The sequence below is a fragment of the Solanum verrucosum genome, unplaced genomic scaffold (assembly GCF_900185275.1).
Source record: "Solanum verrucosum unplaced genomic scaffold, falcon-dt-bn FXZP01000217.1, whole genome shotgun sequence".
In the NCBI taxonomy this organism is placed as follows: Eukaryota; Viridiplantae; Streptophyta; class Magnoliopsida; order Solanales; family Solanaceae; genus Solanum; species Solanum verrucosum.
The window spans coordinates 1,582,929-1,606,589 of NW_026020032.1; the positions used below are offsets into that span (position 1 = coordinate 1,582,929).

General features: G+C 35.0%; 4 protein-coding genes and 1 pseudogene across 5 annotated transcripts; 4 read left to right on the top strand and 1 right to left on the bottom strand.

Annotated features, from left to right (window-relative positions):
- The first annotated feature begins 150 nt into the window (after window positions 1–150).
- On the top strand, window positions 151–2,990 carry LOC125821554 (LEAF RUST 10 DISEASE-RESISTANCE LOCUS RECEPTOR-LIKE PROTEIN KINASE-like 1.1; annotated as a pseudogene). Its single transcript, XR_007442598.1, has 4 exons — window positions 151–923; window positions 1,037–1,078; window positions 1,614–1,868; window positions 1,943–2,990. The product of XR_007442598.1 is annotated as an LEAF RUST 10 DISEASE-RESISTANCE LOCUS RECEPTOR-LIKE PROTEIN KINASE-like 1.1 (transcript).
- Window positions 2,991–3,871: 881 nt separating this feature from the next.
- Window positions 3,872–6,202, top strand: LOC125821551 (LEAF RUST 10 DISEASE-RESISTANCE LOCUS RECEPTOR-LIKE PROTEIN KINASE-like 1.1). Its single transcript, XM_049500969.1, has 4 exons — window positions 3,872–4,607; window positions 4,720–4,755; window positions 4,937–5,188; window positions 5,267–6,202. The coding sequence occupies exons 1-4, from the start codon at window positions 3,881–3,883 to the stop codon at window positions 6,169–6,171; spliced, it is 1,920 nt and encodes a 639-aa protein (XP_049356926.1). The 5' UTR covers window positions 3,872–3,880; the 3' UTR covers window positions 6,172–6,202.
- Window positions 6,203–8,032: 1,830 nt separating this feature from the next.
- LOC125821548 (LEAF RUST 10 DISEASE-RESISTANCE LOCUS RECEPTOR-LIKE PROTEIN KINASE-like 1.1) lies at window positions 8,033–10,771 on the top strand. Its single transcript, XM_049500967.1, has 4 exons — window positions 8,033–8,798; window positions 8,895–8,930; window positions 9,454–9,705; window positions 9,789–10,771. Exons 1-4 carry the CDS (start codon window positions 8,066–8,068, stop codon window positions 10,748–10,750), a joined length of 1,983 nt encoding a protein of 660 aa, XP_049356924.1. The 5' UTR covers window positions 8,033–8,065; the 3' UTR covers window positions 10,751–10,771.
- A 2,004-nt stretch (window positions 10,772–12,775) lies between these two features.
- Window positions 12,776–16,019, top strand: LOC125821583 (LEAF RUST 10 DISEASE-RESISTANCE LOCUS RECEPTOR-LIKE PROTEIN KINASE-like 1.1). The gene is made up of 4 exons (XM_049501003.1): window positions 12,776–13,721; window positions 13,816–13,851; window positions 14,122–14,379; window positions 14,756–16,019. Exons 1-4 carry the CDS (start codon window positions 12,992–12,994, stop codon window positions 15,724–15,726), a joined length of 1,995 nt encoding a protein of 664 aa, XP_049356960.1. The 5' UTR covers window positions 12,776–12,991; the 3' UTR covers window positions 15,727–16,019.
- A 696-nt stretch (window positions 16,020–16,715) lies between these two features.
- Window positions 16,716–22,292, bottom strand: LOC125821569 (nicotinamide adenine dinucleotide transporter 2, mitochondrial). Its single transcript, XM_049500989.1, has 9 exons — window positions 21,934–22,292; window positions 21,208–21,303; window positions 19,711–19,817; window positions 19,218–19,266; window positions 18,929–19,041; window positions 17,715–17,809; window positions 17,386–17,474; window positions 17,198–17,292; window positions 16,716–17,116 (listed from the first exon to the last, which is right to left on the bottom strand). The coding sequence occupies exons 1-9, from the start codon at window positions 22,007–22,009 to the stop codon at window positions 16,739–16,741; spliced, it is 1,098 nt and encodes a 365-aa protein (XP_049356946.1). The 5' UTR covers window positions 22,010–22,292; the 3' UTR covers window positions 16,716–16,738.
- Between the last annotated feature and the right edge of the window lie 1,369 nt (window positions 22,293–23,661).

The window sequence follows — 23,661 nt, forward strand, 5'->3', positions numbered from 1 at the left end:
ACTATGGAAATTTCCTTTTTACTTTGCCTTTCTTTTGCTCAATAAGTCTGACCCTTCTTATACGTTTGGCTGTACATAGTGTTTCCTTTTTTACAAATATATATGAATAAGATAACTACTAGTTATGGAACTTGAGCCTATAAGATAGTCTGTTTAGCTAAAGTTGCAATTCACAAATCTTCAGCTCTCTTTCCTCTTCTTGCAGTATCGATTCAATATGGCTTTTGCTTCTTCTTTTGTTTGCTTTATTCTATCTCTTCTTCTGATTTTAGTTCAAGCAAAGGGGTGAAATGATTCAGCTTGTCCAAAGTCCTTTACATGTGGAAATCTTACTGACATGAGCTTTCCTTTCACTCTTTTAACACAACCTGACTGTGGAATTATGTCCATTTCTGGTTGTGATGTTAAACAATATCCAAGAATCCAATTGCTTCCTGGAGGAGATTGGTATGATGCTATAAGTATGCCGTTTAATTATACAGTTTTGCTTGTGGACCCGAAGTTTCAAACTATCTTGAGGAAAAACAAGTGCCAGGCTTTTAACAAAAATATCTCCCTTCCAGATTCTCCTTCTATATCTTTCAAAATTCTCCAAATATTTATGACGGATTTTTACAGATGCAACAGTGCTAGTAGTACCTTGAAGCACAACGAGCATTTTTCTGGTTATAAAATGTACAATGGTTGTAAAGGCTTTAACATATACTACAATCTTCCCGGAGATGATGATGAAGTCTTTCCAGCAGGCAATCTTACTACCAACTGTTCACTTCTCCAATTGCCAATTCACCCAACAGTAGATGGAAACTTTTTTACTCCCGGATTTCTAGTAGAATGGAAACTCTCTGATGACTGTAACAAATGTCACTATGATGGAGGTCAATGTCGGACGGATACAACCAACAAATTTTATTGTCAAAAAGGTAGACAGTTCCAAATAATCAACATGTTCAAAGTCTAGTGCATATTTCTTAGGGTCCTTTTTTGTTTTCATATCACATATCGATAATATGTCATAACATTTTCTCTTTTGTAGATGCAACGACTAGAAGAAGTATGGGGATGGTTCTAGGCACAGGTAGTTTTGATTTATATGAAGCTGCAATGCTATTTGCTATTACAGTATTTCTATGCATATCATTTGAGTTTTCATCTTTATAGTGGTATAAGTTCAACAACTTTCTCTTGACATAAAGAAACATAAAGAAGAGATTTAAATTCTTTCAGTTCAAAAAGTTCCGTTACACAAAACATATGGATAATGGAGTTGAGGGAAAATTCTTTCTGGAATGTCTGGCAGGAGAAGAATGACTGATGTTCTAATGATGATAGGAGGGAAAAATACTTCATGTCAAATCTAGATGTTTGAAAAGTCTATACTTATGGTGTAGAGAAAGCATTGTATCGGATATGAACGCTATGTTAAATATTTTGCATTCATTCAACATATAGAAGGAAATTTTGTAGTCTGTTCTCTTTCTTATACCTTCTTGGCACTCTTTAGTGAAATCTATTACCTTTTTTCATCAAAAAAAAAAGGAAAATTCCTTCTCCTTGCTATCTTTTTTTTTTTTTTTTATTTGAGTGACCTGGTTTACTGACTTCTCTTTCAGTTTTTGGTGGAGTAGGATTGTTGATGATAACTTGTTTAGCTGTCTCCTTTATCTGGTGTTACAAGGAGAGGAAATTTAGTCCTTTCCGCTACCTCTCAGCAAAGAAATTCTCGGATATATTTAAACATGATGTTGAGGGAGGGAGCAAATACTTTGGTGTCCCAGTCTTCTCTTATTCAGAACTTGAAAAAGCCACAAATGATTTCAGTTCCTCCAGAGTAATTGGACATGGAGGTTTTGGAACTGTTTACTATGGTGAGGAACTAATCCAACTGAGCTATGTTTCAACTATATCTTCATGTGCCTAATTCTTGTTCATCAATGACTAGGAAAACTAAAGGATGGACGAGAGGTTGCTGTGAAGCGCCTTTACGAGCACAACTGCAAACAAATGCAGCAGTTTGTAAATGAAATTGAGATCCTTACTAGGCTAAGGCACAACAATCTTGTCACCCTCTATGGCTGCACATCAAGGCGTAGCCGTGAACTACTCCTTGTCTATGAATACATTCCTAATGGAACTCTTGCTGATCACCTCCATGGTGACAGAGCGAAGAACAGATCACTCACCTTGCCAGTCCGTTTGAACATTGCCATAGAAACTGCTGGTGCATTGGCTTACCTTCATGCTTCTGACATAATACACTGTGATGTCAAGACTAATAACATACTCCTTGATCAGAATTTCAGTGTCAAAGTTGCAGATTTTGGGATATCATGTCTCTTCCCAAATGACGTCTCTCATATCTCAACTGCACCCCGGGGGACCCCTGGCTATATTGATCCAAAGTATCAAGAATGTTATCAGCTGACTAGTAAAAGTGATGTCTATAGCTTCGGGGTGGTCCTTGTTGAGCTCATTTCATCAATGCCAGCTGTGGATATGAACAGGCATAGCCAAGAAGTTAATTTGGCTAATTTTGCTATAAACAAGATCGTAAAATGTGCATTTCACGAGTTGATCGATCCATCCCTGGGGTTCGACTCAGATACCAAGATTTTGGAAATGACTGCTTCAGTGGCAGAGCTGGCTTTTCTATGCTTACAGACAGATAGGGACATGAGGCCTACTATGGTTGAAGTTTTGGATACTCTAAAGGAGATTCAGACTAGTGAATTTGACAATGAAAAGAAAGTATTTCCTTTCCCTGAATCAGAAGATCAGTTATTGCTTAAACAAGTTAAATCACTACCTTCACCAAATTCTGTGACTGGCAAATGGATTACTTGCTCTAGTATAACTAATACAAAGTAGTTCTGTACCCCCTTCCTTTGTTATTGATGTAGATTTTGAGAGACTATGAATGTACTACTCGGAGAAGTTTCTTGAGCAATGTATCTACGAGTGAAAGTGATTCAATTTTTAGTTTCATTATATAAGAGCTGTTATATACACTGGAAGGTTGGAAAATGTAAAGCGGTGGCTCCATCCAATGACACATTTTCTTTTCTTTTTGGGATCAAAAGCTGGTGTAACAGAAAATGATGGGAGAAGTTAGAGAAAAAAGAAGAAGATAAGGTTAATGTTTCATGGAATTGAGGGGCCATCGTTAGAAATTTATGCAAGTACGAGTGTCAATTTGAGTATTTAGTCATAGTGATATGCACTATTGTTTCAATGTTAGTCATGGAATAGAGGGGTCAGTGTTCCATATTCTAGAATACTGATTGCTGATTTGTTACTTTTTCAAAATTTTATAGAAGATGGCTTGGAACATTGCAAGTATTTCTAGCTTACACCGTATATACTCTGCTATACTTGAAAAACTTTCTTGGTAATTTCTAGTGAGAATGAGCAAATGGAAGACTGGATTTGTTCACCATAAGGAGGAGATATGAAGCTACCTGATAAGTATGCAGTATTCTTTTTACATTATCAAACTATCTTTAGTTGTGTTTTGGGGTGTGACTAGAACCTTTTCATTTTCATATTTCTACAGGTTAAGTCAACCATTTTTGAAGACTTTGGTCCTGAAACTGATAAGAAGTTGCCTGGTATATTGCAGAGCAAAGAAGTCAAGTCTTTACTGATGTGAATGTTTTCATTTTTTCTAAGCCTTGTCTTCATTTGCTCAATAAGTCTGATTATTTTTGGTTCCACCTAGTAAGTCTTTTTGACAAGTTTTACCAGTAAGATGGAGACTATAAATAGAGAAAGTGTTTAGAAGTTATGGCACTTGATCTTATAAGATACAAGTCTGGTGAGCTAGAGTTGCAATTCACAAAACTTCAGCTAGCTTTGCTCTTCTTTCAGTAGGATTCACAATATGTCTTTGGCTTTTTCGTCTGTTTGCTTTATTCTATCTCTTCTTCTGATGTTAGTTCAGGCAAAGGGGAGAAATGATTCAACTTGTCCAAAGTCCTTTTCATGTGGCAATCTTACTGACCTGAGCTTTCCTTTCTCTCTTTCCACACAACCCGACTGCGGAATAGTTCCCATCTCTGGTTGTGATGCTAAACCATTTCCAACAATCCAACTGCTTCCTGAAGGAGAATGGTACTATGCTAGAGGCAAGGAGTATAGTTATATTATTTTGCTCGTGGACCCGAAGCTTCAAACTATATTGAGGAAAAACAAGTGCCAGGCTTTTAACGAAAATATCTCCCTTTCAGACTCTCCTTCTATTTCTTACACTGCAGTTAACCTTCAGAACTTCTACAAATGCAACAGGACTAGTAGTAACAACCCATACATTAATCAGACGATAAAAGATCATTTTGATGGTTATGAATCATACGATGGCTGTGATGGATTCACCATATACTACAAGTTTTATGGAGTTGATGATGAAGACATTCTAGCAGGCAATCATACTGCCAACTGTTCACTTATCAGATTGCCATATTTCCAAACAGAACCTGGTAATAATTTGGTCAACTTCTTATGTCCTGAAATTCTAGTAGAATGGAAATTGTCTGATGACTGTAACGAATGTCACTATGATGGAGGTCGATGCCAGACTGATAAGAAGAACAATTTTCTTTGTTACAAAGGTAGACATCTCAAAATAATTAACATGTTCAAGGTCAAATGCATATTTCTTACGGTCCTTTTTTGTTTCATATGACATCTGATAATTTTCCCTCTTCTGTTTAGATGCAAAAGCAAATAGAAGAGAGTTGGGACTGATTCTTGGAACAGGTAGTTAAATATCCATCAACCTCATCTTTCTTTTCTATTTCAGAATTTCCATACATGTTCTTTGAATTCTCTTTTTCATTGTGGTAAATGCTCAAAACATATCCATAATGACAAAGTGGAGTTGAGATGTTTTGCTTCTTTTTTTTTTTTTTGGTAACCTTCGATTTTTATTTATTTCCAGTTTTTGGTGGAGTATTGGTGATGATAACTTGTTTAGCTGTCTACTTTATCTGGTGTTACAAGAAGAGGAAATTTAATCCACCCCACTTCCTCTCAACAAGGAAATTGTCATATATATTTAAAAATGATGTTGAGGGAAGCAGTATATACTTTGGCATACCAGTCTTCTCTTATTCAGAACTTGAAGAAGCCACGAATGATTTCAAATCCTCTCGAGTCCTTGGAGATGGAGGTTTCGGAACTGTTTACTATGGTGAGAGATTTCCTAATCTAACTGAGCTATGCTTCAGTTCTTTCTTCATGTGCCTAATACTTGTTCATTAATGACTAGGACAACTTAAGGATGGACGAGAGGTTGCTGTGAAGCGCCTTTACGAGCACAACTCCAAACGAATGCAGCAGTTTGTAAATGAAATTGAGATCCTTACTAGGCTAAGGCACACCAATCTTGTCACCCTTTATGGCTGCACTTCAAGGCGAAGCCATGAACTAATCCTTGTCTATGAATACATTCCTAATGGAACTCTTGCTGATCACCTCCATGGTGACAGAGCGAAGAACAGATCACTCACCTGGCCAGTCCGCTTGAACATTGCCATAGAATCTGCTGGTGCATTGGCTTACCTTCATGCTTCTGACATAATACACTGTGATGTCAAGACTAATAACATACTCCTTGATCAGAGTTTCAGTGTCAAAGTTGCAGATTTCGGGATATCACGTCTCTTCCCAAATGACGTCTCTCATATCTCAACTGCACCCCGGGGAACCCCTGGCTATATCGATCCAAAGTATCATGAATGTTACCAGCTGACCATAAAAAGTGATGTTTATAGCTTCGGGGTGGTCCTTGTTGAACTCATTTCATCAATGCCAGCTGTGGATATGATGAGGCATAGTCAAGAGATTAATTTAGCTAGCTTTGCTATAAACAAGATTGTGAAATGTGCATTCAACGAGTTGATCGATCCATCCCTGGGATTCGATTCAGATACCAAGATTTGGGAAATGACTAGATCAGTTGCAGAGTTGGCATTTCTATGCTTACAGACAGATAGGGACATGAGGCCTACTATGACTGAAGTTTTGGATACTCTAAAAGAGATTCAGACAGGTGAATTTGACAATGAGAAGAGAGCTAAGTTATTGCTGAATCAAGTTAAATCACAACCTTCACCAAATTCTGTGACTGATAAATGGACTACTTGCTCTAGTACTATAGCTAATACAAAGTAGTAGCAGTGTTGTTGCTACTGTGAGAAGTGTCTTGCTATGTTGTTGCTCCGACTCTTCGAAAATATCCTTTGGTGTGTCGGATACTCCAAAAGTAGTGAATTTTATCCAACACGGGTGCGACAAATTTTTTGGAGAGTTGAGCAACATAGGTAATAGGTTTCTTGAACTATGTATCTTAGTATATCTAACTTTAATTCTAGCTTGTTATATCACATGTGTGTTATAAACGGTTACTCTTTCTGTCTTTTTTTATTTTTTATTTTTTATGATAAAGGTTTTTGTATCTATGAGTGAAAGTGATTCAATTACACTTTTGATCCATTCATATTTTATCGTTACCAAATCGTCTCATATTTGCCCTTGTATATTAATGAAGCTCCAACTTAAAATAGGTGAACTTCACGTGTCCAAATTCTTTGAGAAGAAAAGTCCAAATTTACCCCTCAACTTTTGACTATAGTTTAAAAATTATTCTCAAGTTAGAGCTCCATTAGGATTAAGGGCAAAATCGACTTTTTCCTAACTCCAACTTCAAATGGATGAACCTCTATATTCCATGTTCTAGCTTTAGCCAATAGTTGACCTGCCAAAAAAAAATGACAAAAACAAAAAAAGAATATTCCATTTCTATATTCATTTATTTTATTAAAATTAAACAAATATTTTTTTTTAATTAAACAAATATATTTTGTCTTTGTCTTTGCTTTTATTCAATGGTTTAGTACATTCAAAGAAGTTTGCTCTCAAAGTACACTAATCCCTCTGTCCCAATTTACGTTACACACTTTTTTTTTTGATCTATCTAAAAAAAAACCGCCTTTCTATAATTAGACATAGCTCAAATTTAAAATTACATTTTATCCTTAATAAAATGAGTTTACAACTTATTTTAAACCACAAATTTTAAAAATTTACTTTTTTTTTCAAACTTCACATTAGTCAAATAGTGTCACGTAAATTAATAAGAATAGTCTTTAAGCAAAATGCATTTTAATAATATTAGCTGTCACCACTTGTTGTCAGAAAAGTACAATGGAGTAGAAACCCAGGCATAGACTAATTCAAAAAGTATTTTTTTTTCTAGATTAATTATTAAATATATGATTATTTTTTTAATAGTCAAATTATATTGAAAGTCTCTTAATTCGGCTGAAGTTACGGTCAATGAAAAGTTGGTAAGCAAAATACTCAAAAATTTTCATTTTCATATTTCCACTTGCAAACTTAATGAGTTAATGGTCCCTACCATTTTGTTTTTATAATCTTTAGTGCTTGTTTGAATTATTGATACAAGATGAGATAATAAGTCTTGGAAAGAACAAAAATAGTCCTTTATATTTGGAGGTAGGTTCAAAATAGTTCTTTGATTTTCGTCTTTTAAGTTTGCCAAAATAACGAGCACCTTTTAGTCCTCCTTCAAATGTTTAACAAACTCTACATGTTCGGTTATACATGAATTGTGAAAAATAACTCAGATTAGGAGGGCAATAATTTTCAGGATTTAATAATAATGTTTCGGGTTAAATCTTTCTTTTTTCATGGTTTTCGTTATGTCTAACTAGAGTTTGCTAAATATTTAGCGGAGGACTAAAAGTGTCTAATTAGACTTATAGTAGAGTTTGCTAAATGTTTGGCGGAGGACTAAAAGTGTCTAATTTGACAAACTTAAAGGACCAAAACTTGCTTAGAAGATACTTAAGGGACTAAATTGAACATACTCCTAAACATAAGGGACCATTTTTGTCATTTTTTAAAAAGAAAGTCCAAACTATAGTATAAAATGGATTGAGAGTGAACTAGAGAACATTTTTGGTAATACTAATATTTTGTCTTATAATAACTTTTTCTACTTATGTATGATATACTTAGTTGAAGTTTTTTTAGAGTTAGACTTATGGCTTTAGCCTATTTTTTTGCTATGTTCTTTATGTTTCATGTTGTTATATTCAATTTAGTTGAAGTTGAGAGTAAATTATCTTGTCCAAAAGAGTTCAATTGTGGAAGACTTGGTAGCATGAGTTATCCTTTTTCAGAATTCAATAAACCATATTGTGGATTATCAAAGATTGATTGTAACAACACTTTTCATTATCCAAAAGTTGAGATTGAAGGTGTGACATACAATGCTTACAAGAAGTGGCTATGGGTTGATGGTATCGATCTTTCGGACTCGATTCTTGAAGGTTATTTAGCTACTAGAAGTTGTAAATCCTTTGAAAGGAACTTATCTTTTCCTAATACACCTTCTGTTTCATTTGGTGTATTCAACAATATCACTTTGTTCAAATGTATGAATGGTAGTACTAATGAGGAGATAGGTGGTTATTTTCGACGTTATGAGAAGTACTTGAATTGTGATGGATTTAACTTGTACTATCATAAACCAAGAACAGATCATAGAAACTATAGTATTCCAGTTGATGAGAATGATCTTCCTGCAAACTGCTCGATTATTCGATTGCCTTTGAAGTATATTCCAACTTCAGTACCAGTTCCATCTGATTTGTTTGAGTTGTTGAGTTCTAATTTCACATTGGATTGGGAAGTGTCTAAAGATTGTTCTAAGTGTTTTTATAGAGAAGGACAATGCCAAAGTGACAGCAAAAATAACTTCTTTTGCTCCAAAGGTATTTGTTGCTTTCTTTACTATGTTAATGTGGATGAATGTGCATTTAGTTCAATCTTTTTGTGACTAATTGAACTGTCATTTGTGTGTTTTGCAGCAGCAAAAAAGAATTTGGGATTGATTCTAGGCTCAGGTACTTTACTATAGTCTATAATCAATAACTTTTGGCATAATACATAAATAGACACTCGAAACTTGATCTCAACTGACAAGTAAACATTCCAACTTTGAGCATATATGCACATCTAGACATCTAAACTTGTCTCCATTGTGGTAGCTGAACACTCCAACTTACAAAACGAAACGATCATCTGAACACCTCCAAAATTTCTGTGTCACGTCAACATTGGGTGTCCATGAGGCATAGTGAGGATGAGTTTGGAGTGTTTAGTTGTCAGTTGAGACTAAGCTGAGGTGTTTAGATGTGCACTCTCAAAGTCGGAGTGCTTACTTGTTAGCTGAGGCCAATACTATGCCATAACTTTTATTTTAACTCTATGTTGCTCGGACTCTTCAAAAATGTTATCAGGTTTATGGCGGATCCTCGAAAAGTAGTGAAATTTTGGAGGGTCTGACACGTGTACGAGAGCATTTTGGGAGAGTCTGAGCAACATTGAATAAAATGTAACCTGTTTAATATCTCATCTGCTCTGCAGTGCTTGGTGGAATTTTTATTATAGCAATCAGCATAGTGATCAATATAATCTGCTGTTGCAAGAAGAGTCATAGAAGTTTTACTAATGTTCTTCCAAGAAGCATCCCTTCAGAGCCCTCAACACAAAGCTACGAATTAGACAGCGGGTTCTTTGGGGTTCCCGTCTTCTCTTATGCTGAACTTCAACAAGCTACCATGAATTTCGATTCATCCAGAGAACTCGGGGATGGAGGATATGGAACAGTGTACTATGGTAAGAAACTTTTGACCATGCAGATGTCTAGCCATCACTTTCTTCATTTTCGTTTATTCTAATTCTTGTATGCTACAAACTAGGGAAACTTCAGGATGGAAGAGAAGTTGCAGTAAAACGCCTCTACGACCACAATGCTAGGAGAAAGGAGCAGTTTGTAACTGAGATTGAAATTCTAACAAGGTTAAGGCACAAAAATCTTGTCACTCTTTATGGTTGCACGTCTAAACTCAGCGATCAACTCTTACTTGTTTATGAGTATGTCCCAAATGGAACGATTGCTGATCACTTACATGGTCATAAGGTGAAGGATGGTTCACTCACGTGGCCTATCCGAATGAAAATTGCTATTGAAGCTGCCACTGCTCTAGCATATCTGCATGCTTCTGATATAATCCACCGCGATGTGAAGAGTAACAACATACTACTTGATCAAAACTTCTGTGTCAAAGTTGGAGATTTTGGACTTTCAAGACTTCATCCAACTGATATTTCTCACATATCAACTGCACCTCAAGGTACCCCTGGCTACGTCGATCCAAAGTACCACGAATGTTACCAGCTTACTGATAAAAGTGATGTTTATAGCTTTGGGGTAGTCCTTGTTGAGCTGTTATCATCCATGCCTGCAGTAGACTTCAGTAGACGTAACGAAGAGATCAACTTATCTAACTATGCAATAAACAGGATTTTAAGGTGTGCATTCAATGAACTGATAGACCCGTCCCTCGGTTTTCAGTCTGATGCAGAAGTTAGGAGGATGACTACTTCAGTAGCCGAGATATCGTTTAGATGCTTGCAACATGACAAGGACATGAGACCTACTATGGTTGAAGTACTAGAAACATTGCAAGAAATTCAGCATGGTGAGTTTACACATGAGAAGAAAATCGATTGTGACGGAAACACGAAAGAGAGTGTACAAGTCCCTCTTTCACCTGAATCAGAAGTAGATGTATTATTGAAGAAACTCAACAAGTTTCCAACTTCACCAATTTCAGTAACTCAAGTGTGGATTAGTGACTCTAGCACAAGTACCACTTAGTACATAATATTCATCTTCTTTTTTTTTGTTTCATAGTTCATGTAGATAAACAAAAATACACAGAAAATTGAGCCAAGTCATAACATTAACTGAGTATTATTGGGTACTTGTTTCATGCTCGCTTCGTTCTAGTTGTCGCCTCCAAGTCTCTTGCTCTTATTAAGACTACCCGTAGTAGAAGTTGCTAGTGGCACTGAGTGAACAGTTTATCCGCCCTTAAGTGGTATTACTAACCATTCTAGAGGAGCAGTCGATTTAGCTATTTCTAGTCTCATCATGCCAGTGTTTCCCTCCATTTTAGGTTGGACCGGGAAATTCAGAAGTTTTGCTGAATCTGTAAGTCGAACTGTAGCTCCGCCCTAGCCTAGAATGACTATGCATAGATCACCTCTATTTATATGGTCCGTTCTAAGGACAGCATTCAACATATGTCAAAATATTTCCTGTTCTGAAGTAGCTCATTCAAAAAGCACCATAGAGTTCATCTCTTTATGAATGGCAATAGATAGGTCTAATGCAGTTTTTGAAAATGAGGCACACCAAATACAATTCTAGAGTATGGATTTGCACTAAACATATTAAGTAGCGGAATCAAGATATTTAGGGATTCAAAATATAAAAAATAAACACATGAAGAAGTCAAGGAGATTCAACATCTACTATAACCTATCCGTAAAAGGATAGTTTTAACCTCGTAAATATTGTGTCATTTTCAAAGGCGAGGGGGGTTCAGATGAACCCCTAACGCCCCCTAGCTCCGCCACGATACAAAGTATGGAGGCTACATTTTCTCCATAATTGGGCTTCACTACAAAAAATATAATGACCAAAGACCAACAACAAAAATAATAATGAGAGTTAGAAAGATAACCATATAATTATGATGTTTAAGAATTCCACAATTCTAGATTTAGACTGGTCTTAAGAATTCCATCTCATTAATTGACTCAATTACCACATTTTAGAAGTAATTTGAATAGATTTATTGAGTTTGGTTTAAAAAATAATTAAAAGAAAATTTCAAACTAAAAATGCAAGTTTAATATTACCAAAGTAGCAGTAAACCACATTAAACAGAATCTTTTGGTTAGAAAAAAATTCTGAAAAAAACTATAAGAACTTGTGGTCATATAAGGGAATCTTGAGTATATTATTTGATTTTCTTAATTTTTGTCCAATATGGCATGCTTCATCCAAAGAAACTGAAAAGAAAACAAAATTAAAAAAGTTATTTTTTTTATACCAAGAAGAGCCAAAAGTGAAAAGACTTATTATGCAGTGTCCTTTTCAACTTTTAATAGAGGGTACTCATTTTTTCCTAACTACTTTATGGGGCCATCTAATATGTGGAAGGAATGATTTGACATGTCTACTTTATAAGAAAGAGTCATATTTTAAAACTAGGATGGTTGAGAACCGTCTATCTTTAATCAATTAAAATATTTTGAGTTTAAGTCTTGAGAAAAGAAAACTTTTTGAAAAGGAATGGTTTGCCTTCCTTAGTGGACCTACGTGGCGTGAATCTGAATTAGTTGGCTCAGTAAGTTTTGGACATCAGATGACTCGTTGAACCATTAATAAGTCAGAACCAGATATCTCAAGTTCGAGTCTTGAGAAAAGAAAACCTCTTGATAAGGAACAATTTACCTTCCTTATCAAGCTTACATGATGTGAATCTAAATTAGTCAAATTAGTGAGTTTCGGACATCATATGCTTCTTTGAACCACTGATAAATGGAAGGAAGGTGAATAAAAAATTACCCACTTTGTAAAAAAGAGTGGGGTAGGATAGTTGAGAACCGTCTATCCTTAACTGGATGTCTCAAGCTCGAATCTTGAAAAAAGAGAACTTCTTGATAAGGAACAATTTACCTTCCTTAACGAGCTTACTTGACATGAATCTGAATTAGTCGGATCAGTAAGTTTCGGATGCTCGAAGAAAAGTTGTCTTTGAACCATTAATGAAGGGAAGGAAGGTGAATTGAAAATTCCCCATGTTGTAAAAGTCACAAAGGTCCCATACCCCATTTGGCCAATCTTCCATCAAATTGTGTTTCTTCAAAGTCTTGTTTCCCCATGTCTGAGTCAACTTAACGTGTCCAAAAGATAAACAACATTAATGCAATCCTATTGCCAAATAAATCCAAAAAAACAATAAAACAAACTCTGCAGAATTCAGTTTTTTTTTTAACTAACATTCTTGCTTATTCTTGTTGTTTTTTTAATCCAAAAGGGTTCATCATGGATATGTTCTCTTGTTTTTTCGTCTTCGTTTTGTTTCACTTTAGGTGCTTTGATTCAGCTCAAGGACAGAACACATCCTACCCAAACTGCACAGAGGAATTCCAGTGTGGGAACTTAGGAAATTTGAGTTTTCCTTTCTACAAATCCACTGAACTTGATTGTGGATTGTCCAAAGTTTATTGTGAAGATACTGAAAATCCTATACTTGAATTGAATGGGGTGAAATATCAAGCTCTTGAAAAAGCTGATGTTTTTATCAGACTTAAGGACACTAATCTTGGAGAACTTTTGAAGAAGAACAGTTGTCAGACTTTTGATAAAAATCTCTCTGTCCCTATTTCTCCTTCAATCACATATAGATTTGATCCCTTTCTGACTTTGTTCAAATGCAACAGAAGCCAAAAGAGTAGAAATGAAGAATTTTTCAACTCCAGCAATTATCAAAGTTACAATGTCTGTGATAGTTTCATATTATACTATAACATCTCCATCCATTATTATCAAGTATATAATATTCCTAGTAGCTGTTCATTTATTCAGCTGCCTTTGACATCAAATATAGAAGCAAAAACAAATGGAAGTGGCTTATTTCATTTGTTAACTGATGAAGTTATGCTAGGATGGACTGTGTCTGATGAGTGTAATCAGTGTTATTATACAGGAGGAAGGTGTCAAACAGATAATACTACTAACAACTTTCTTTGTTCTAATGCCAATACCAACAATGGTAAAGAGAAGTTTTTTTCATGGTTCACATTAAAGATTTTAGTTCTTTTCTTTTCTTGGTTCATCTTACATTTTCATTTTTACTGTGATTGCAGCAGGTCATCATAAATATGCGAAACTGATTGTTGCAGGTACCTATCTTTTTAACATTTTGTCTGCAATTTTGTTGTTACATTACAAGATTTTAGCATTTAAAGGTTTATTTCTACAATGAGTATGATATAACAAGAAGTAGTGTTTTCCACCGCTTGAGCTTGTGATCTCCTTGGTCATATGAAGGAAACTCTTATTATTGTATCAAGGCTACCCTTATCAATAACAAAGATATAAAGAATCTAAAATATTTAACTTTAGTCCATGTTTTATGTTCGTTGATCGGTTGTTGTTGTTTTTTGTTTCAGTTTCAGCATTTATCGGTTCTGTTGTTGGACTCTGTGCAATTGCCTTTTTTCTATGGTTTTACATGAGGAGGAAAAATGATTCTTCACAATTTATTTCAAGAAATACATCTGGTATTTCAATGATTCATCACGAGCTCGAGGAACGTTGTGAGTACCTAGGGATTCCTGTATTCTCCTATGAAGAACTTGAAGAAGCCACCAACAAATTCAGCTCTTCTAGAGAACTTGGTGATGGAGGTTATGGAACTGTGTACTATGGTAAGAAAGCTTTTTTCATAGAAGTTACTCCCTCCGTTTCAATTTGTTTTTCTGGTTTTGACTTGACACGGAGTTTAAGAAAGTAAAGAAGACTTGTGAGTCTTGTGGTATGTAGAATGTATCAAAACGTTCTTTGATCTTGTGGTCTTAAACATGTCATGTGAAAAGTTAGTATTAAAGAGCTGCCAAAAAAAGAAGATGCATTCTTTCTGACACCGACTAAAAAGGAAAGTAAGACAAACAAATTGAAACGGAGGGAGTAATAATCTAAAGACAATCCACAAAAGTCTTTTTTGTTTGTTTTGCTTTTCGAGGGGAAATGTACGTAGTAAGCATCTTTTGATCTAACAGCTGTTTCTGTATGTTCTAAAATCAGGAAAACTTAAAGATGGAAAAGAAGTTGCAGTTAAGAGCCTTTATGAGAACAATCACAGGCAAATGCAACAATTTATCAATGAAATTGAAATTCTAACTCGCCTTAGGCATCCAAATCTTGTTACCCTTTATGGATGTGCATCAAGACGTAGCCGTGAACTCTTCCTTGTTTATGAGTACATTCCTAATGGAACAATTGCTGATCACCTGAACGGACATAGAGCGAAGGATAAGTTACTAACATGGTCTATAAGGCTCAAAATCGCCATTGAAACTGCTAGCGCGTTGGCTTACCTTCATGCTTCTGACATCATACACCGTGATGTCAAAACAAATAACATTCTCCTGGACGATAAGTTTTGTGTCAAAGTAGCAGATTTCGGGCTGTCAAAATCCTTCCCTAATGATGTTACTCATATCTCAACCGCACCTCAGGGGACCCCGGGATATGTTGATCCTCAGTATCATGAATGTTACCACCTTACTGATAAGAGTGATGTTTATAGCTTTGGGGTTGTCCTTGTTGAGCTCATATCATCAAAGCGAGCTGTAGATATGAACAGACGTATGCACGAGATTAATTTGGCAAACTACGCGATGAACAGGATACTAAAATCTGCATATGATGAGGTGATTGATCCATCTCTTGGATTCGAGACAGATGCTGAAGTTAGGAGGATGACAACATCAGTGGCAGAACTAGCTTTCCAGTGCTTGCAAGTTGTCAAGGACATGAGACCTACAATGGAAGAAGTACACGAAGCGTTGAAGCTTATCAAATACAGTGAATGGAAAAATTATCAGAAAAAGGATATCAATAGCTGCAATACCAAGACAAGAACTGTAAAAGTTCATCGTCATCCTTCTGAAACGGATGATGCTGTGTTATTGAAGAAAAACATTCCAGCTTCACCTGATACTGTGATTGATACATGGGCTAGTAGTTCCACTACCACTAGTACTGGAGGGTGATATTTCATAAACTCATTTTTCCCCTTCATGCTAGATACATATCATGATATCATTTTTATAGAGTTTTTTCAGCTTGTTTCAGCCTGTTCATGAATATAGTAGATGAAGCTTTCTTAAAGTGTTAGTTATAGTCACATATGTATATGATTCCCCTTTAGACTATGTTGCTCGGATTCTCCTAAAATGTTGCTGCACGTGTGTCTGATCCTCCAAAAATGCACTACTTCTAGAGGATCCGCACACACTTGTAAGCATTTTTGAAAATTTTCTCTATGGATTATCCTGGCTTTAAAAATGTCTTTGCTACTTTTGGTGAATTATAACATACGAGCAATTATGCACAATTTATACAATCTCTCTTTGAAGCCAACACCAATACATGTTAGCTAGCATCAACCGTGTAGCCAAATGGTTAATGAAGTGAAAATCATGGAAATTCACATTTCAATAGAGACAAAAAACGCTAGGTGATTTCTTCCATAACTGTTGATTAACATAGTTACCGAATACCTATACTAGTAGGACTTTTCGTTTTCGTTTTTTCATTAATGATTTGGAAATATTATGGCTGTCAAGAAAGTTCATAAGATGGGATTTCAAACTATGACTAATTCTTTTTCCACCAAGAATTGACCTGCAATTAATTGTCTGCAGACAAATCCTTTATTAGAAATTGCATCCAAGAATGGGTCAATAATCAAGAATTAGACAATTATTTTACAAGGTGAAAAAAGGGACCCCAGCTTTGGAGCCTTCACCTGTCACTATTTTTATACAAAAAGAAAGATGCAACAACAACATATCTAGCATAATCCCACAAAGAGAAAGATGCAGTAGAACAAATAATCAAGGATGTTGAAGAATGGAAACTATCCGCCCCCTTCTTTATTAGATCGAAATATAAGACTTCCTTCACCCAAATAGTAAGTTACAAAAGAAAAAATTGTGCAACAGCAAACATTTGTTGCAAATTGCTTCCACGACGAAAAAAGAAAAAGAAAAACATCTCTAATCAATGTCTAGCAGTTAGATTATCAGAGTTACTCAATGGAATTAAAGGAGTTCTCTTATTCGATGTGCTTTCTGATTGTTGTAATTTTTCGTCATTGTCTCCATGTTCTTCGGCTACCTTAAGGGATTTACGTCTAGGATTTGATTCTGAATCCTCTTCTGGAAGTATAGCTCGTTGAAGTATTCTGTGGATCATTTCATAACTGGTAAATGTAATAACAGCAGAGGGTGTGGTCCTTAGAAGATTGGTTCCACAACCCCGGTAGAATGCGGTCAGACGTTCCTGTTTGAACATCTTTTTTACACAATCAACAACCCCATTATATGCTTTCTCTGAGTTTCTTACTTGCCCTTGTTCTTGAAGTTTAGAACGCACAACCTGGTCAAGAACGATAGATTAATAAGTAGGACTGTGATTCCAGGAAAGAACAAAGATGGTCCTGGTCCATTTCCTGCTTACCTCATGTGGATAAGTCATTACAGAGGCAACTACTTTTGCCATCGAAGAGGCAATTGCTACTTCACCAGGGTTCAGTTCATTGGTATGCTTATTGGCTGGCAGTTCGAGAAAGACATCACATGATCAATCAGATAAGAGATAAATGAGAAACAAACTTCCGCAACTGATAAAAGAGAAAAGCTTCTCACCCCTTTTTGCTAAGTATGATTTCAGCTTTTCATATGCTGGAAATTGGATAGCAACATGACTAATCCCAGCCAATGACGGCAAGAGGCCACTGCAACCCAAAGCAAACGGAGATATCAAACCCAAAATAACTAACTAGAGTCAACATCAGGTGATGAAAATGGATACTGTTTTTTCTTTTTTTGGACAAGAGTAGTTGTTTATTATCCTAAGAAGATGTTTTCCATCTTCGCATAGTTGGTTAAGAGGATATGGAACTGAAGCGTCTCAACAAAGGATGAAACACACAAGTAAAAAGTTTGTATATGACTATCTTCACTATATAACTAACCTGTACAATCCGCGGATCCCTTCTTCATGTGTTATTCGTATTAAAGCAGACAATATACCTTTATAAGGAACTACACCCTCCCTCATTCCCTGTGTCTAAAGAATGAGGAAAAGAAAATATCAGGAACACGTTACATAAGCAAATGCAAGTTGTTATTCCAATACTAATTAAGGACACCCTAACAATAAACTCTAATGGTATTAGAAACTTGTGCTTTAGCCTATGTTACGTGAACTATTAACACATTTATGTTGAACTAGGATGACAACTGTATCGGCACCATGTGCAGATGCTTACACCAATGGGTACTACAATTATGCCTCAATTCCAAACAAATTGGGATCAGCTATGAGAATCCTTACAATTTATGTGGGTCCATTTAAGTGGATCACCAATTTTAGGGAAAAATAATAGTTTCTCTAGCAGCAGAAATTATCAACATTTTTCCCGGAATATAAATCTCTTAGAAGACAAAGACTCTTAGCAAATATTGAATCTAAAGAAAATGTGAACATGACTAAATTAGCACACAAAAGTTTGGATTCTGATTCATTTTAGTGAAGAAGCATCTCCAGTTCCCGTGGTGTAAGTACTAATTAGAACTATTTAAGACCAGAGGAATTTTTCTTTCACTTGCTATAGAGCAACATAATCCTAACTATATTAACAGGCTTAGATACAGACAGTCAAAACTCTAATACTCCAATCCCAACAGAGGCAAGAAACACTAGGTGATCTCTTCCCATCTGTCTAGGTGACTAGGCCTAGTTGGCAGAGCTACATGATACCGGTGCTGGTGAGAGATAGCAGGTACCCAGTAAAATAGTCGAGTTACGCACAAGCTAACTCGGATGCCACCAACGTAAAAGAAATTTCTGATACTCCACATTTAATCCCCCACAAGGTAAAAGATTGCATTTCACCTATTCCCATCTTTCTCTCTGATGATAGTTGATGAAGGAAAGCATACATGGATACAATAATAGCACAGTGATAAAAACTGCAGAAACTAGAGCAGGGCAAGTAAATATATAGAAAAATGAAAGTGCATGGATCATGGCTCCCTACGAACAACACCGATTACCCAAATTGAAGGAGCCAACTTTATCAAATTGGTATTCTATTATATTTCTGTGCATTTATGCACTTTAAGGCACAACAAGTGAGCACAGAAGAATAAATCAACGCTAACTATATGAGAACATGAAACCTACTTGGAGCCGGGTCTTAACAACCCACAATGGATTTGTTGTAATGGATGTTGCAGCACCCGCTCCCGCAGCTGCAAGCATGTTTGCACCAATTTTAAGCTGCCCACTGCTATCCACTGCATTTACCGCACAAGGAAATTCTTTTGGTAAAGATAAGTGCTAAGTTTCCTATTGTCTTCATAACAAGTTCCAAATAGTAAAGGATTAAAATATATGACGGCATTCAAACAAACATTTAAAAAAGAAGTGATGAAAGCTAATAGTCCAAATAACTAATAGAGTAAAAGTTTACCATGTGAATGTAACGAATCCTTGAGATGTCGATAAACTGTAAAGTACACCTGCAGAAGATGTGAATGTTTTTTCTCAAAACGGTTACTTGTGGAGATTTCAGAAGAAAAAAAGGGTGGGTGGATTCAGCATGCATAGAAAATTTATGCCGACATGGAGTCAGTCGTAAACAAAGCCGATAAGTTACCGCTAACACTGGTAAATCAACTTTTTACTTCCATAAAAAAGCTATCCAGGAGTTCAATACAAGCAACACCTGCCCCCGCCCAAAAGGAAACCCTTATTCATTTTGATTCTTCATCAGCAATAAGAACACGTTTGTGGTGGTGTGCAAGGAAACCCTAATCATTGCATTATATAATAAGAAAGAGTATGCAGTTCCATAAGAGACCATATTTGAATATTATCTCATTCAATTTTGATGACTCATTTCATGAAGGAAGTTCAACTAATTGCAATCCACAGAAGCAGAAAATGAACAAGACAATGTTTACCGCCCAGTTCGGAAGAAGAGCTGTCAATGTTGGTGAAAGGCCTCGATAAAGTCCCCTGAAACCTTCTGCTCTTAGTATATTTTGTAAGCTGGTGACAATGACACTACCTGTTTGTTGCCCAAATAATTCAAGGAAAAATAAGTGTGCCAGTAATATGGATTTGGACTTCTCTTTATTCTTTGCCTCTTTTTCTAAGGTTACCATTGATCTTAATAGGTTTAACAAGAAGACCAAAAAAACAATATATTAATCCAAAGAAGGAACAAGATGAAAGACCAATTATCAGCTCCTCAAATTAAAACTTGTTTAAATTAAGAAGAAAACAGAACTAGCCCTAGAGACCTTCATGAAAAAGTCGACAGCAACTCTCCTCTAAAACTCACCAAATTATACTCACTGTCAAAGGAAATTTTTCACGGAGATGCGATGAGATCAGAGTGCACAATGTACAGAATGTGGAAGTCCATTTAGGAAATGACTACATCAAATGTGGAAAGCAGAAATACAAGGAACGCACCGAAAGCAACAAATTGGACATCCTACACTGGAGAAAATGGAAATTGGAGGAAACAGAAGCCCAATGGGCAGCCTATCTAAGGTGAAATCTGAAGGAAGACACAGAGAAAAAATACAACAAAATAGCTCTTCATGCACTAAGGTGCAGTTTTGTGAGAAATAATTAAGCATCCAAGACGAGAAAATTCCTAAATCCACAATGCATATTGTTTTTGTTGCTATTTTGGAGCTCAAAAAAGATCCAACCAGTGTATATTGGTTGGATAGATGTTTTGTAGTCACACCTTTGTTTCGGACGAGGTAATTGTATAATTCTACTGTACAGCACCCTTAGTTTTATGCTAACAAATACCTTACTTAAAGAATTTAGAAGAATACATAGATAAATAAATTAAAAGGAGCAGTCAATCAGAATAGCTAATACTTCTACTTTGCCTGAGAAGATTGGTAAGAATTTAAAGCAACAGCCAGACTTCTTTTACCAGAGATATACTAGAACTGGAAAAACTTCGAATCCATTGTACTGTAGTAAAATCAGGGTAAAAGTTGTCTTCAGATTTTGACAATCTGTGTTAACTCCAAGTCAACTAGGAGTGAGGAGCAGGACCTAAAATGGTTTATCATTGAAAATGAGGAAAGCTCAGGTCTGTCATTTATGCTTCGTTGGATCAGATATTAATGATTCGCAGTCCATTTTTTCAGAAATGTTGATCTGAGTGGTGTTTTGCTCACACAAAAGGCAAACAGGAATTCTTGTGGTTGTTAAGTTGTGAATAAGAAGTGTTTTTATCTGTTATATATAGGTCACCATTGACGTGTAATAAGGGTTCTACAGATCATTACGAGAGCTATGAAATAATTCAATTACAAGATCACATTAATCTTAATATATCACTTTTGTATTTGTTCAATTGGAAGCACTTAGACTTAAGGTAGCAGTTCTTATCATTTCTAATATAAGAGACAACGACGAGCCCAAACCTTGACGACCAGATTGAGAAACCTGAGGTAGACCATGTACTTGCAGTCTTGTCTTAATAACATCCAATGGACACATAAATGTAGCAGCAATAGCACCTAAAAAACATCCAATTAACTCAAATTCACATTCAAAAAACTCAAAGATCCAATGAACACATTAAATGTAGCAGCAATAGAACCTAAAAGAACATCCAAAGATACAAAAGCTTAGATTTTTACAACCCCCAATTAACTCAAATTCACATTGAAATAGCCCAAAAACCTCAAAGATCCAATGTACACACAAATATAGCAGCAATAGCACCTAAAAGAACATCCAAAGATACAAAAGCTTAGATTTTTACAACCCCCAATTAACTCAAATTCACATTGAAATAGCTCAAAAACCTCAAAGATCCAATGTACACACAAATATAGCAGCAATAGCACCTCAAAAACACACTACCCAATTAACTCAAATTCACATTCAAACTGCTCAAAAAACTCAAAGATCCAATGTACACATAAATGTACCAGCACTAGCACCTAAAAAAACCACCCAAAGATACAAAAGCAAAGTTTTTTACGACCCCCAATTAACTCAAAATCACATTCAAATAGCTCAAAAAACTCAAAGATCAAAAAGCAACACAATGAATAAATCTCTTACCTTCTTTAACATTAAAACCCCAGATAACAACAATTGACAAATTAAATTAAAAAGGGAAAAAGGTGGCCAGTACATACCTGCAGAAGCACCAGCACCAGCTTCACAAATGATACCTCTAACACTCCTAAGATCGCCGGCGCCGGCGGTGGCCATTTTTAAAGATTCTTGCCGGAAAACTTTACCTCAACAACCCAAACAACAGCAAAAATATTGGAAAAAAAAACTGAAAAATTCACCCTTTTTTCAAGAATTGAAAGAACCCTTTGAAGATTTAGCAAAAACCCAGGTGGGGTTTCATCATATACAAATACCCTTTTGGGTTTTCAAGAAGAATGACCGGTCCACTGACGTCTTGGACGAGTTAGGGGTTTGTGACATAGATGGTGATTCTTATTGCTTTTTGAATTGAATTTGAAGAAGAAAAAAAAAAGTTTAGAATTTTGATATGGTCAAAAATATTTTCTTGGTAATTATTCTAAATTTGGAATGCATTAGTAATAGTGAAATTAGAAACTTCACTTTAACGTGATAATGGAATGACGAGAATTAGTAAATCTTAATATGATAATGAGTCATTATCATACGATAAACTATTGATTCGTAATAGTGAAATGACGAAAATTAGTGAATCATAATATGATGATAGTCATTATCATACGATAAACTATTGATTCAGCAGTGACAAACTTTTACGTAGTTAATTTTTTTATTAAAATAAAAAATGTTTTACTTAGTAATGTTATTTTCTTTTATCATAATTTCAACTTATTTTTGTATGATCAAATGTGTTTTTTTTAAAAATAATCGCTCTAATGTAGAAACGTAGGGGTATGTTAATATTGATGAGATTAAAAATTCAGATATAATTGTTGAATTTTTTATTAAGGTGTTGAATTATATGACAAATTAATATATCAACTTACGATTAAAAAAAATTAAGAATAAATAACTTGAATAGAATTTAATTCATGTTTTGTTCAGTAGAAAAACAAATTCAATATCCTTGAAAGAAAAGACTAGCTTTATATATAAGCTATTTATGTCATGTTAAAGGCGTCGACTTAAGCATTGACATTCATGCTTACTTTACTACCATTATTATGATCGTAGTTATTCCTACTGAAATCAAAATCTTTAGTTAGATTACTATCATGTGAGAATCATACCCCTTATATCACTTTTTTTTTTATTATAGTTGCTTACTTGTAATTAAGTATGATATTCATTTAATTCCTTTTATTAAAATGAAAAAGAATTTCACCTCACTGGTGTTTGTTTCTTTTACTAGCATTTTAATTTTGTATATTGCTTATTTTAATTAATATTTAGTAGAATCGTTAATGTACTTTTAATAGCTTAGAAAAATGATCATTTGTGTTTCGAAAGGTATATTGATATCATTATCCTGCAAAAAAAAGTGAGGATTGAAATGTACAAAAATTAAATATATAAAGACTAATATGTATATTTTTTTAAAAATAGGTTAGAATCGACTTTTTATTTTGACGTGAACAATTCTACTAATTAGGAAAGAGTCAAAGCAATCTAATGAAGCCAATAAAATAGTTCATCTAATATTATCTTATTTCCTACTGGATCAAATATACATATCAATTAATTGAGGAATTAAATATATAAAGACTAATATGTAAATTTTTTTGAAAAAAAAAATCAATGACTTTGAACCAAAAGTGCTTTATTTGGTCACAATTTGTATGAATTTGGACATAGTAGTTGTTTTGTTTTTCCTCTTATTTTTGTGTTTTCCTTGTTTCATTCAATTATGTTTAAAATATATCCTATTT

What these genes read in the sequence shown, in the direction of transcription:
- LOC125821551 (XM_049500969.1), top strand. Translation starts at nt 3,881, where the DNA reads ATGTCTTTGGCTTTTTCGTCTGTTTGCTTTATTCTATCTCTTCTTCTG. An exon ending in GGGACTGATTCTTGGAACAG is followed by an intron (nt 4,756 to 4,936) that starts GTAGTTAAATAT and finishes ATTTATTTCCAG; the next exon opens with TTTTTGGTGGAGTATTGGTG. An exon ending in TTTCGGAACTGTTTACTATG is followed by an intron (nt 5,189 to 5,266) that starts GTGAGAGATTTC and finishes ATTAATGACTAG; the next exon opens with GACAACTTAAGGATGGACGA.
- LOC125821548 (XM_049500967.1), top strand. Translation starts at nt 8,066, where the DNA reads ATGGCTTTAGCCTATTTTTTTGCTATGTTCTTTATGTTTCATGTTGTT. An exon ending in TAACTTCTTTTGCTCCAAAG is followed by an intron (nt 8,799 to 8,894) that starts GTATTTGTTGCT and finishes TGTGTTTTGCAG; the next exon opens with CAGCAAAAAAGAATTTGGGA. An exon ending in GGGATTGATTCTAGGCTCAG is followed by an intron (nt 8,931 to 9,453) that starts GTACTTTACTAT and finishes TCTGCTCTGCAG; the next exon opens with TGCTTGGTGGAATTTTTATT.
- LOC125821583 (XM_049501003.1), top strand. Translation starts at nt 12,992, where the DNA reads ATGGATATGTTCTCTTGTTTTTTCGTCTTCGTTTTGTTTCACTTTAGG. An exon ending in TAATGCCAATACCAACAATG is followed by an intron (nt 13,722 to 13,815) that starts GTAAAGAGAAGT and finishes CTGTGATTGCAG; the next exon opens with CAGGTCATCATAAATATGCG. An exon ending in TGCGAAACTGATTGTTGCAG is followed by an intron (nt 13,852 to 14,121) that starts GTACCTATCTTT and finishes TTTTTGTTTCAG; the next exon opens with TTTCAGCATTTATCGGTTCT.
- LOC125821569 (XM_049500989.1), bottom strand. Translation starts at nt 22,009, where the DNA reads ATGGCCACCGCCGGCGCCGGCGATCTTAGGAGTGTTAGAGGTATCATT. An exon ending in GGATTCGTTACATTCACATG is followed by an intron (nt 19,042 to 19,217) that starts GTAAACTTTTAC and finishes CGGTAAATGCAG; the next exon opens with TGGATAGCAGTGGGCAGCTT. An exon ending in TAATGACTTATCCACATGAG is followed by an intron (nt 17,117 to 17,197) that starts GTAAGCAGGAAA and finishes GTTCTTGACCAG; the next exon opens with GTTGTGCGTTCTAAACTTCA.